Source organism: Pongo abelii, chromosome 20, assembly GCF_028885655.2.
Source record: "Pongo abelii isolate AG06213 chromosome 20, NHGRI_mPonAbe1-v2.0_pri, whole genome shotgun sequence".
Lineage (NCBI taxonomy): Eukaryota > Metazoa > Chordata > Mammalia > Primates > Hominidae > Pongo > Pongo abelii.
In genome coordinates, this window is record NC_072005.2 from 11,093,984 (window position 1) to 11,106,191 (window position 12,208).

General features: G+C 54.1%; 1 protein-coding gene across 13 annotated transcripts in view; it reads left to right on the forward strand.

Annotated features, from left to right (window-relative positions):
* The window catches only part of SMARCA4 (SWI/SNF related, matrix associated, actin dependent regulator of chromatin, subfamily a, member 4), a 100,643-nt gene extending 88,758 nt beyond the window's left edge, over positions 1–11,885 (forward strand). For 9 of the 13 annotated variants that reach the window (XM_054539676.2, XM_054539681.2, XM_024236470.3 and 6 more), the window contains 5 exons: positions 7,616–7,724; positions 8,138–8,239; positions 9,116–9,248; positions 9,408–9,550; positions 11,391–11,885. In XM_054539676.2, the coding sequence (XP_054395651.1) occupies positions 7,616–7,724; positions 8,138–8,239; positions 9,116–9,248; positions 9,408–9,550; positions 11,391–11,423 (520 nt within the window). In that variant the 3' untranslated portion in view covers positions 11,424–11,885. The remainder of the gene's footprint in view (positions 1–7,615; positions 7,725–8,137; positions 8,240–9,115; positions 9,249–9,407; positions 9,551–11,390) is intronic. The other 4 variants (XM_054539680.2, XM_054539683.2, XM_024236468.3 and 1 more) reach the window with 1 other exon arrangement.
* Positions 11,886–12,208: the final 323 nt, after the last annotated feature.

Below are 12,208 nucleotides of genomic sequence, written 5' to 3' on the forward strand. Positions count from 1 at the left end.
GCTTTGGCCTGGGTCTGGCAGAGGCTGGCTGCTACTGCTGAAGGCCTGTCTGCACTGTTTCCCTGCCTTTCCACAAGCACTGTCCCTCCTGGCTCTTCAGAGTTGAGTGGTTGTACCTTGTGCAAGAAAAACAATGAAACAGGTTGTCGGCCTGCCTGAAACATTCTGCAGGAGAGGTCATCCCAGGGCTTAAAAGTGTTTGTCATACTCCTCCAAGCCCCCAGGGCAGGGCCCCTGAGGGACGGGTGTAGGTGGAGGGTAGGCAGGAGTGGGAGCCATTCTTTGGGAACAGGGGGGCTCCTCAGGGCTGTCTGGCCCTTGGCCTGAGGTTCCAGGTCTATGGTCTGCTTGGCACATAGCCTGGACCCTGGTGCTGTGCAGGCACTGGCTGGATGAGGGCACCAAGCACGTGAGCCCCAGGCATGCCCATTTATGGGCATAGGCTGGGTGCAGGGCACTGCGTCCAACATAACCATGGCAGAGGGCTCAGGGGGCCCAAAAGTCATGGATGGAGTTGCCCACACAGCCTGCGGTCGGGTTCCCTGTGGAGCTGCGCTGGGGTTCTGCGCCTGCCCCAGGATTTGCTGGAAGAAGCTCCCCCTCCTCTGTGAGTCTGGCCCTACCCCCAAGTCTCTCCCTCAGTGATAGAGACCTTTACACAACACAAATAAACAAGGCAACTGGTTTAGAAGAATGAGTCTGAAAACTAGAATGGCGTGTTTAAGAAAAGCTTAGGACAGGACAATTAGAGACAGAGGTGCAGGTGCGTGGAGTTGGCAGCAGGAGGCCTGGGGGAGCTGCTGGTGCCTTTCCCTCCTGCCCTGGCCTCCCTTGGAGCAGCCCCCTGCCTTGAGGAGGCCCTTCCTTTCAGTGAGCCTGTGCTGCAGTCGTCTGAGGGAACACAGTGGGAACATGTTTCCTTTTTTTTTTTTTGAGACAGAGTCTCACTCTGTCGCCAGGCTAGAGTGCAAGTAGCCTGATCGCTCACTGCAAATTCTGCCTCCTGGGTTCAAGCAATTCTCCTGCCTCAGCCTCCCGAGTAGCTGGGACTACAGGCATGCACCACCACGCCCAGCTAATTTTTGTATTTTTAGTAGAGATGGGGTTTCACCACGTTGGCTAGGATGGTCTCGATCTCTTGATCTCATGATCCACCTGCCTCGGCCTCCCAAAGTGCTGGGATTACAGGCGTGAGCCACCATGTCCGGCTGGAAATGTTTATTAAAATAGCAGATGAGGCCGGGTGCTGTGACTCAGGCCTGTAATCCCAGCACTTTGGGAGGCTGAGGTGGGTGGATCACGAGGTCAGGAGTTCAAGACCAGCCTGACCAAGATGGTGAAACCCTGTCTCTACTAAAAGTGCAAAAATTAGCCGAGCGTGGTGACACTTGACTGTAATCCCAGTTACGAGGGAGGCTGAGGCAGGAGAATCGCTTGAACCCGGGAGGCAGAGGTTGCAGTGAGCCAAGATTGTGCCACTGCACTCCCGCCTGGGCAACAGAGCGAGACTCCGTCTCAAAAATAAGTAAGTAAATAAATAAATAAATAAAAATAGATGATCATAGACAGGAGGGATGAAGTAGAAGATTCAAAGCAGCTTTAAAAAAGGAAGTAAAAAAGAAATAAGGTCAGGAGACAAGATTGAGTGACTGTGAAACATCAACAATAGGCAAATTTAAAATAAAGTCAGGAAATAGCTAGATCAAAGAATAGAAAGGTGAACGAGGTGTGATATCCACCTGTAGTCCCAGCTACTTGGGAGGCCAACGCGGGAAGATCACTTGAGCCCAGGAGTTGGAGGCACCGCTGCACTCAAGCTTGGGCGACACAGTGAGACCCTGTCTCAAAAAAAAAAAGCAGCAGGAAGAAAGGCTGTCATGTGGGGCTCCAAGGGGTGTGAAGGAGGGTCCACACCCTCCTTCCTCCACCTGGCCATACTGAGCAGCACTTTCTCTGAGCCAACGGCCCCTACAAACACCCACCCTTTCCTCCTGGTAGCCCAGAGGGCGCCCCTGCCTGCTCACTTCCCAATGTCGGGATCCTGTGATTTCTGCCTCTTCAGAAAGGACTTGAGGCATTTTCTGACTCAGAGCCACTCAGGATTCCAGGACCTGCTGTGGTGACAACAGGGACACTAGTAGTGATGAATTCAGAAAAGAGCGAACGCCTCTCAAGCTGCCCTCCCCCAGCCCTGCAGAAAGTGGCCATGGGCCTCCCCGCACTCAGGACCGACTGCACCTGCCTGCGGCGTAGGGGAGCTGGGGCTTGCCTTTCCTTTTCATCTTCCCCTGGCACTGGGAAATGCTCTGGGTGGTGCCATGTGTAATAGATTTTGTCACAGTGCTCTCATTTCGTCGTATAAAAGGCCAGTCCCCGCCTCGCAGTGTTGGGGCAGCCAGCACAGGCACGTGAGACGGGAGCCACACCTGGGTTCTCATCTGGCGTCTGCCTCTTGCCATGCTCAGGTTCTTGCCTCCAGATATAGGGCATCAAACTAAGTGGTTTCCAAACTTGGGTTCTTGATGGGGAGTGAGATCAGGGTTTCTTAAAAACTGAACTTGGAGGCTGAGCACGGTGGCTCATGCCTGTAATCCCAGCACTTCGGGAGGCCAAGGCTGGTGGATTGCTGGAACTTAAGAATTCCAGACCAGCCTGGCCAACATGGCGAAACCCTGTTTATACTCAAAATACATAAGTTAGCCGGGCATGGTGGCGGGTGCCTGTAATCCCAGCTACTCAGGAGGTGGAGGTTGCAGTGAGCCAAGATTGCACCACTGCACTCCAGCCTGGGTGACAGTGAGACTGCGTCTCAAAAAAAAAAAAAAAAAAGAAATTCAAATCTCAGTGTTGATAAATGAAGTTTTGTTGGAACGCAGCCAAAGCCCACCGATTTCTGCATTGTCTGTGGTTCGCTTCATGGAATAGTGGCAGAACTCAGCAGTTGCAACAGAGGCAGGCCCAGCAAGCCTCAAATATTTACACTGAGCTGAGCGCAGTGACTCACACCTGTAATTCCAGTGCTTTGGGAGGCTGATGTGGGAGGATCCCTTGAGCCCAGGAGTTTGAGACCAGCCTGGGCAACCTAGTGAGACCCCATCTCTACAAAATATTTTTTAAATTAGCCAGGTGTTGTGGCATGTGTCTGTAGTCCTAGCTGCTTGGGAGGCTGAAGCAGTAGGATCTCATGAGCCCAGGAGTTGGAGGCTGCAGTGAGCTAGGATGGCACCACTGCACTCCAGCCTGGGCAACAGAACAAGACCGTGTCTGTAAAAAGAGAGAAGAGAAACAGACAATTCCTAGACTGCAGCAGGTGTTTGCAATAGTGCTTCCAACAAAGGACTCCCCAGGGAAGGAAATGGGCCAAAGATGGGAACAGGCGCTGCTTGGAAGAGTCTGTGAAGCAGCGCTTGGCTTCTCTGCACAACAAGGAAACGTGTTTAGGGCCACATTGTAGAATGGCTGCAAGGACAAGCACCACTCACGCTGGCTCAGTATCTCCCAAGTAGAGCATTTCCCCACCCTGTGACCTAGAGTATCTTCTCCCAGATAAATTCCTAGGAGAACTGCAAACTAAACACTTGCTCCTGAGTGTCCACAGACACTTGCTTCCTGGTGTCCAACCCTGGGCACAGCCCAGATGCCCAGCAGCGGGAACTGGGCATGGCTGGTGTGTGCCCACCTCGGGACCTGCTGCTGCACTCGGCAACAGGGAGAGCAAGGAGGCAGGGGGCCAGGCCAGGTTTGGGGGCTCCCCTGTGTGTTTCTGCATCATCAACTTGAAGAAGCAGCCAACCTCGGTCCAGGATCATCCCTGGGGGAAGGACTGACAGGAGCACATCTTTAGCCTCATGCTTAAGATCTGTGCATTGGGCCAGGTGCGGTGGCTCAGCCTGTAATCCCAGCACTTTTGGGAGGCCAAGGTGGGTAAGATCAGGAGGTCAGGAGTTCGAGACCAGCCTGACCAACATGGTGAAACCCGTCTCTACTAACAATACAAAAATTAGCTAGGTGTGATGGTGCACCTATAATCCCAGCTACTTGGAGGCTGAGGCAAGGGAATCGCTTGAACCCGGGAGGCAGAGGTTGCAGTGAGCCGAGATCACGCCACTGCATGATGTGTGCATTGGTGTTAAGTCAGATATTAAGAGGTGTGGGCTGGGTGTGTGTGGGGGTCAGAGGAGGTGATGTTTGCCCTGAGATGAGGTCAGAGCCCACATTCCCATGGGGGTGGACTCCCCTTTGTAGGCCCTGACATGAGCATGGGAGCGGAGTTAGGGGCACTGACATCAAAGGTGGTGGCGCCTATCCGGAGGACTCCGAGTTTCATTCCAAGTGAGGGGAGGCTGCGGCATGTCCCTCTTTAATATAGAGGTGAGGGAGGCTCTCAGCACCCTGCCTGCTGCAGCAAAGCCTGAGGACGGCACCTCCGGGGAACTCTGCACCAGAGTGGAATCCTCAGACCGGCAGCTGGGTGGTCTTGATTCATCCAGAAGGTCATTCTCCTAGAGGTCCGGAAAGGGGTGCTCTTGTTCCTTGGTTTTGTGTTTTGTTTTTGTTTGTTTTTTGAGACAGAGCCTCACTCTGTCGCCCAGGCTAGAATGCAGTGGTGCGATCTCGGCTCACTGCAACCTCTGCCACCCAGGTTCAGGTGATTCTCCTGCCTCAGCCTCCCGAGTAACTGGGATTGCAGGTGCCTGCCACCACGCCCGGCTAATTTTTGTATTTTTAGTAGAGACGGGGTATCACTATCTTGGCCAGGCTGGTCTTGAACTCCGGACTTCGTGATCCACCCACCTCAGCCTCCCAAAGTTCTGGGATTACAGGCGTGAGCCACCACGCCCAGCCGCACCTTGTTTTTTTTTTGCTTCCTGTAGCTGTTTCTCATTAGCCTGATGGAGGTGGGTGTTGGGGTGGTGGGGTGCTATTATAAAGCCTTCTGCTGTCACAGCCCTGGGGTCTCACTTCCGGGGCTCCCTGCTTAGGGAGCTGCCCTCCAGGGCAAGGCCACAGTGCGCAGCAAGCCCCCCGTGGCCACAGGGCAGGGCGTTTCAAGCCAAGGGTCTGCACTGTTTGCTGGCCACTAAGGGCACTGAGTGGATCACAAAACTGACTTTTTTTTTTTCCCCAGTCAAACAGAAATGGGGTTTTGCCATGTTGCCCAGGCTGGTCTCAAACTCCTGGGCTCAAGCAATCCTCCCACTTGGGCCTCCCAAAGTGCTGGGATTACAGGCACGGAGCCACCATGCCCGACCTACAACTGGCATTTCTTTAAAAATGTAATAGAATGGAAAATGGCAAAGCGTGCTGCTTTTCATAGAAGAGACTATCGCATTGGGGTTGCCCCTGCCTGTGCTGTATGTCCTGCTTCACAGTGTAAAGCTGAGCTCTTGCTGTGCCTTATTGTCACGGGTATAGGGTGGATGCTGCCATCATGAAGAGAGAGGAGAGCTCTTTGCTTATAAAATTCTGTAGAGTGGAGAACAGGACGTGCCGGCTTAGGAGAGGGAAGAGGTACAGGCCCGCTCTGCCCGAGCTGCAGATGGGACACACATTTCCCGACTCAGAGGGGAGTCGTGTCTTTCTCCAGGGTCACCGAGCAGCAAGCGCATCTACTGTGTGTGCTTATTTTCTGAGCCTGTGGACTGGGTTTACCAACAGTTGCCTGTGGCAGAGCCGGCCACCAGACCGTTCATAAGAAAAAGGAAGCCTGTGCCTCCAGGGAGGGCCCACGATGGGAACACAGTCTTAGAAGGGTATGTGCTCCCATGCTGGACCAGCTGGTCCCACACCCGGGACCAAAAACACCTCCTGGCAGGAGATGGGGAGATGTATTTCATGAGCACACGTGGGGGAAGGACACTCCTGGAAGGCAGAGGCTCAAGGCGGGCTGTGTCCAGGCCAGGAAATTCACTCCCACCTCGATTTCCTTAGCATGGCTGGCCTGGCACTGGTGCCTGCTTCAGAGTTTAGTGTGTGTAAAGTGTGGCTGGCCCAGCAAGGGGGGGATGATGGCGGTTGTCAAGGCCAGGGGAGGTGCAGGGACAGGATTCTGGCTCCCGTGTGTAACGTCTGCATCTCAGGAGGCTCTCGTGTTAGAAGCTGGGTCAGGGACTTCGTGATGCACACAAACACCAAAAAAGCAGGAAGCCTCCCGGGATCCTGCCCACGAGCAGCTTCCTGGAGGCAGGCCTGGCCTGTCTGCCCCTTGGTGACATCAGGACCCCCCAGCAACAGAACCAAGGAAGCCACCATGTTGTCGCTGCCATTTTCCAGCATGGTAAACAGAAACAAGACAAGGCGTGCTCAGGACACCCAGACAGACGGTGGGGCCAGCCAGTGGCATGGGCGGGCTGCCCTGCCCTCTGGAATTTTCTGGAAAAGAACATAAGGAAAGAAGCGGTGCTGATGAGGCAGCTGGAGTTATCAGGACCCAAGCTCAGCTCCTCCTTCCCATCAGGCCCTGTTGGCCACTTTTAGGCCTCGTCTGCCTGGTGACTCCCTGCTTGGGGCCGTTCCCTGGCTAGGCCCTTCCTCTGGGCCAAAGCAGAGGGGAGAGCGCGTTGGCCATGCGTTCTCATTTTCCCAGCCTGTGGGCTGGGTTCTGTCAGAGCAAGGTCAGCTCTCAGAGCTTCTGTCCCCACCCACCCTGTCCTCCTGAGCCAGGCTCAGGTATGGGTAAGAGCTGGGAGCGCTGTGCACGAGGCCAGGCAGCATCTCATCACCATCGCTGTGCTGAGTGCACGAGGGCACTTCCTGAGGTGTTCAGGGGGTTAGATCAGTCCCCAGTGAGGACAGAGCAGAGATCCAGATGTATCCCAGCCCGGGTGCAGTGGCTTCTGCCTCTAATCCCAGCACTTCGGGAGGCCAAGGCAGGCAGATCATGAGGTCAAGAGATCGAGACCATCCTGGCCAACATGGTGAAACCCTGTCTCTACTAAAAATACAAAAATTAGCCGGGTGTGGTGGCTGGCACCTGTAATCCCAGGTACTCGGGAGGCTGAGGCAGGAGAATTGCTTAAGCCCGGGAGGCAGAGGTTGCAGTGAGCCGAGATCATTCCACTGCGCTCCAGTCTGGCGACAGAACAAGACTCCGTCTAAAAAAAAACAACAAAAATGCATCACAGGCCTGTTTGTGTGGTTGTCTCTGGGAAATGTTCCAGAAGCTACAAGAAAGCACATGTGCAGGCCAGGCATGGTGGCTCACACCTGTAATCCCAGCACTTTGGGATGCTGAGGCGGGCTGATCACCCGAGGTCGGGACTTTGAGACCAGTCTGACCAACATGGAGAAACCCTGTCTCTACTAAAAATACAAAATTAGCCTGGCATGGTGGTGCATGCCTGTAATCCCAGTGACTCCAAAGGCTGAGGCAGGAGAATCTCCTCAACCTGGGAGGTGGTTTCAGTAAGCCGAGATCGCACCATTGCACTCCAGCCTGGGCAGCAAGAGCGAAACTCCGTCTCAAAAAAAAAAAAAAAAAACACACGTGCAAGAAATAGCTCCTGAGCCGAGTTTGAATTTCTCATCCTCAAACAATGTGGGATCCTGCTGAGGTGGGGTGGGGGCTCCCGGGTGGGTGGGCTCGGGGGTGATACCCGCCGGTTCTGCCTTGCAGCAGCAGTGGACGTCAGCTCAGCGAGGTCTTCATCCAGCTGCCCTCGCGAAAGGAGCTGCCCGAGTACTACGAGCTCATCCGCAAGCCCGTGGACTTCAAGAAGATAAAGGTGACCCTGTGCCCCGCATCTTCCCGGAGGGGAGTCTGACCCAGGGGCACCCCCATCTGAGAGCTGTGGTGTGTGGGCAGAATGACCGGAAACCACCTGGGCGGTGCCTTGGGCTGCCTGGTTAGGGACCTGGTCGTGGGCTTTTGGGGTTCCTTGTAAGGGTTGGGGGTGTCCTGAGGGTTGTCAGTGGGCAGTCGGTGTTGGGTGTTCCTTCAAGGTCCCGCTCACTTAGTGCTGGGCCTCAGTCTACGCAATTCCCATGCCTAGTGAGCCAGGTTACCGAGGCTGGGGCTTTGGCCACATCCTCATAGGCACAAGGAATCCTAGCCCGTGGGGTCCCCAGCACACAGCCAGGCCTGCGGGTAGGCGAGGCGGGGTCCTGAGGTAAGACCTGCTCCTCCCGTCCATTGCAGGAGCGCATCCGCAACCACAAGTACCGCAGCCTCAACGACCTAGAGAAGGACGTCATGCTGCTGTGCCAGAACGCACAGACCTTCAACCTGGAGGGCTCCCTGGTGAGGGCACCGCTGGGGATTGGGGATGGGCCACTCCCACAGCTGGGCTTTGAACCAACCCGCCCCTCCTTCCCTTCTGAATTGATGGGTTAAAAACAAGTCCCACTAGCTGTGGTGGTTTGTGCCTGTAATCCCAGCACTTTGGGAGGCCAAGGCAGGAGGATCACCTGAGGCCAGGAGTTCAAGACCAGCCTGGGCAACATAACAAGACCCTGTCTTTAAAAAAAAAAAAAAAAATTTAAAATTTCCAACTTGGGATATTTTAGCAATTACAAAAGCAGTATGTATTTACCGAAGAAAATAAAGATAGGCACAACAGAAGAAATAGACTCAGAGTCCTCTGTCTGTTGGAATTTTATTTTAAATTCCCTGGGGCACACTCCCTTCAAAGGAACCCTATGGTGTGTTCTTTCCTGTGGTAGAATTGACGCGCACACAGCCTCAGCTTGGCAGACTTTCTTAAGTGTGTTCGGGATTGATGCCTCTCAGAAAAAAGACTTGACTTTGATGAGTTTGAGAAGGATGCTGGCTTCAACAAGGGGCATGCATTTCCAATGTTATTGCAGACCTCAGAGATTGTGCAGAAGGAGGGAGGCACCTGCAGCCATTCCCAAACCAGTGTGCCTGACCTTTCACCCTGGAGCATTTCAGAAGTCTGATGCTCTCTGGGGCCCCTATGGAGGAAGATTATGGAGAGGGCCTTCCACCCTCGGTGGGCTGAAGCCCCGACCCACTGAGGCTCGCATTGGCCACTGATAAGCTGTCCAGGGGCAACACAGGGCTAGGGCTGGGGCTGGGGCTGGGGCTGGGGCCAGGGCTGGGCAGGCAGCCCTCCAGTCGGGCCCATCCACTCAAGCCCCTGGTGTCTCTACCCAGATCTATGAAGACTCCATCGTCTTGCAGTCGGTCTTCACCAGCGTGCGGCAGAAAATCGAGAAGGAGGATGACAGTGAAGGCGAGGAGAGTGAGGAGGAGGAAGAGGGCGAGGAGGAAGGCTCCGAATCCGAATGTGAGTCCCGTGGGGGTTCAGGATGCCGTGGTTCACGCTGGCCCAAGAGCCCCCAAGGCTCCAGCTTTTCACAGCCCTCCCGGCTCCCAGACGCCCCTTGCTGTGGGGGTGCTGCATTCCCAGAGCTCAAGGCTGTCTTTCCCTCCCGGTCCCCTCCAGCTCGGTCCGTCAAAGTGAAGATCAAGCTTGGCCGGAAGGAGAAGGCACAGGACCGGCTAAAGGGCGGCCGGCGGCGGCCGAGCCGAGGGTCCCGAGCCAAGCCGGTCGTGAGTGACGACGACAGTGAGGAGGAACAAGAGGAGGTGAGGCCGGGCCCCCGAGCAGGCAGGGCTGGCGTGTGGCAGGAGGCATCCCAGGGCCCTGATGGGACAGCCCTGTGGGGCGGTGCTCCCACTCCCCCACGCTGCAGGTGGGAAAACTGAGGCTTGACCTGCCATGGCTGACCCCAGGTCACACAGCCAGTATGTGGCAGGGCTGCCACTCAAAGCCAAGCCTGTGTGATCCTGGAACCAGCTCTCAGTACCCGTGGGTGTCTGGGGACTGGGGGACACGTGAGGTCTCAGGACAGGCAACAGGCGGTCCCAGGGCACCAGGGCTCCTGAGCTGAGGCTGGGCAGGCCAGGGCTTGATTAGGGTCGGGTGGGAGGTGCTAGGATTGGGGACCCACCAGACAGTGCCCTGTCTCCTCAGTGGCATAGAGAATGGGCAGAAACGCCAAGCCCACAGTGGATAGTTTTTGGGGGGCAGTGGGGAGCCTGAGAAGATCCACGTGCTGGCTTTAAATAATCTCACCTCTGTCTCTGGCCCTTCCTGGCTGTGGGACCTGGCAGGTCACTTTGCTTCTCAAGCTTCAGTTTCCTCTTATGCAAAGCAAGGAGGTTGCATGGATTAGGGGGCTGCCCCCACTGAAGGGCCTGGTTCCCACTGAAGCCCAGTGAATGCCATTTGGTCATCAGAGAAGCAACAAATTTCAGTGCCTGGGAATTCGTCTGACGAAAGAGGCACGTGACCTTTGAAGACATTCACGAAGTCCTCATGGGTAGGGGAGGCCCCTGTGTCAGGCAGGAGGGTCTGGGCTGTGATGCTGTCTCTCTTGCCTAATCCAGAGCAGGGTGTTTTATGGCCCATGCCAGGCTGTTTAAAAAGGTTTTATGAGGCCAGGTCCAGTGGCTCACACCTGTAATCCCAGCACTTTGGGAAACTGAGGCAGGAGGCTCACTTGAGCCTGCGAGGTCGAGGCTGCAGTGAGCCGTGATAGCACCACTGCACTCCAGCCTGGGCAACAGAGCAAGACCCTGTCTTAAAAAATATATATACATATAATATATATTTTAATATATATATTATATGTATATATATTATACATTATTATATAATATATATAATATATATAATATATTATATATATTTATATATAAATAACTATATATTATATAATATATATTATATATTATTATATATTATATATTAATATATATTATATGTATATATACACACGTATATATATGCGTATATGTACGTATATACGTATATATGTATATATGTATATGTGTGTGTGTGTGTGTATATATATATATATATATATATATATATATATATATATATGAAAGAGCAAAGATCTTTCACAGGAAGAACCAAGATGGTTTGGAAGCTGTAGGTCAGGGGCCAAGGACCAGGCAGGTGACATGGGACAGAGCAGGGAAGGCACATGGAGCCTCTCAGGTCCCGAGAGGGCCGAGTGTGGTCACAGGGACTCGTCCTATAGAGAAACATGAAGTTTGGGCGTGGCCATGGCGCGATCTCGGCTCACTGCAAGCTCCGCCTCCCGGGTTCACACCATTCTCCTGCCTTACCCTCCCGAGTAACTGGGACTACAGGCGCCCGCCACCACGCCTGGCTAATTTTTTGTATTTTTTAGTAGAGACAGGGTTTCACCGTGTTAGCCAGGATGGTCTCCATCTCCTGACCTCGTGATCCGCCCGCCTCAGCCTCCCAAAGTGCTGGGATTACAGGCATGAGCCACCACTCCCGGCCTGCATCAGTGTTTTCTTGAGCAAGTTTATTTAAAGCTTGGCAGGTCCCTGGCAAGGTGCCCTGGCAGGGGTGGCCAACGCACACTCTCTCCTCCTGTCCCCTCTCCAGGACCGCTCAGGAAGTGGCAGCGAAGAAGACTGAGCCCCGACATTCCAGTCTCGACCCCGAGCCCCTCGTTCCAGAGCCGAGACGGCATAGGCCTTAGCAGTAACGGGTAGCAGCAGACGTAGTTTCAGACTTGGAGTAAAACTGTATAAACAAAAGAATCTTCCATATTTATACAGCAGAGAAGCTGTAGGACTGTTTGTGACTGGCCCTGTCCTGGCATCAGTAGCATTTGTAACAGCATTAACTGTCTAAAAGAGAGAGAGAGAGAATTCCGAATTGGGGAACACACGATACCTGTTTTTCTTTTCCTTTGCTGGCAGTACTGTTGCGCCGCAGTTTGGAGTCACTGTAGTTAAGTGTGGATGCATGTGCGTCACCGTCCACTCCTCGTACTGTATTTTATTGGACAGGTCAGACTCGCCGGGGGCCCGGCGAGGGTATGTCAGTGTCACTGGATGTCAAACAGTAATAAATTAAAACCAACAACAAAATGCACAGCTTTGCCTGCAGGTGGACTCGTGCCTGGCTCCCTGGGTTTCTGCCAGCAGGAGTGGTGGGGGCCACCTCATGTCCAGGTCCCTGTCCTTCTCCTGGCACCAGAACCCATGGGGCCCGTTTCACAGAGGAGGATACTGAGGCCCCGGCAGGGGAAGAGGACTTGTCTGGTCACACATGTGGCCTTTGCCACTGCAGGTCTCCAGCATTTGTTCAGCTGAGACCTACAGTGCAGGCAGCAGGCAGCTCCGTCCGTTCCCTGCCCATGGCCAAGCCTGGGTTGGGGAGACCCTCACAGAAATGGGCAGACGCCACATAGAGCT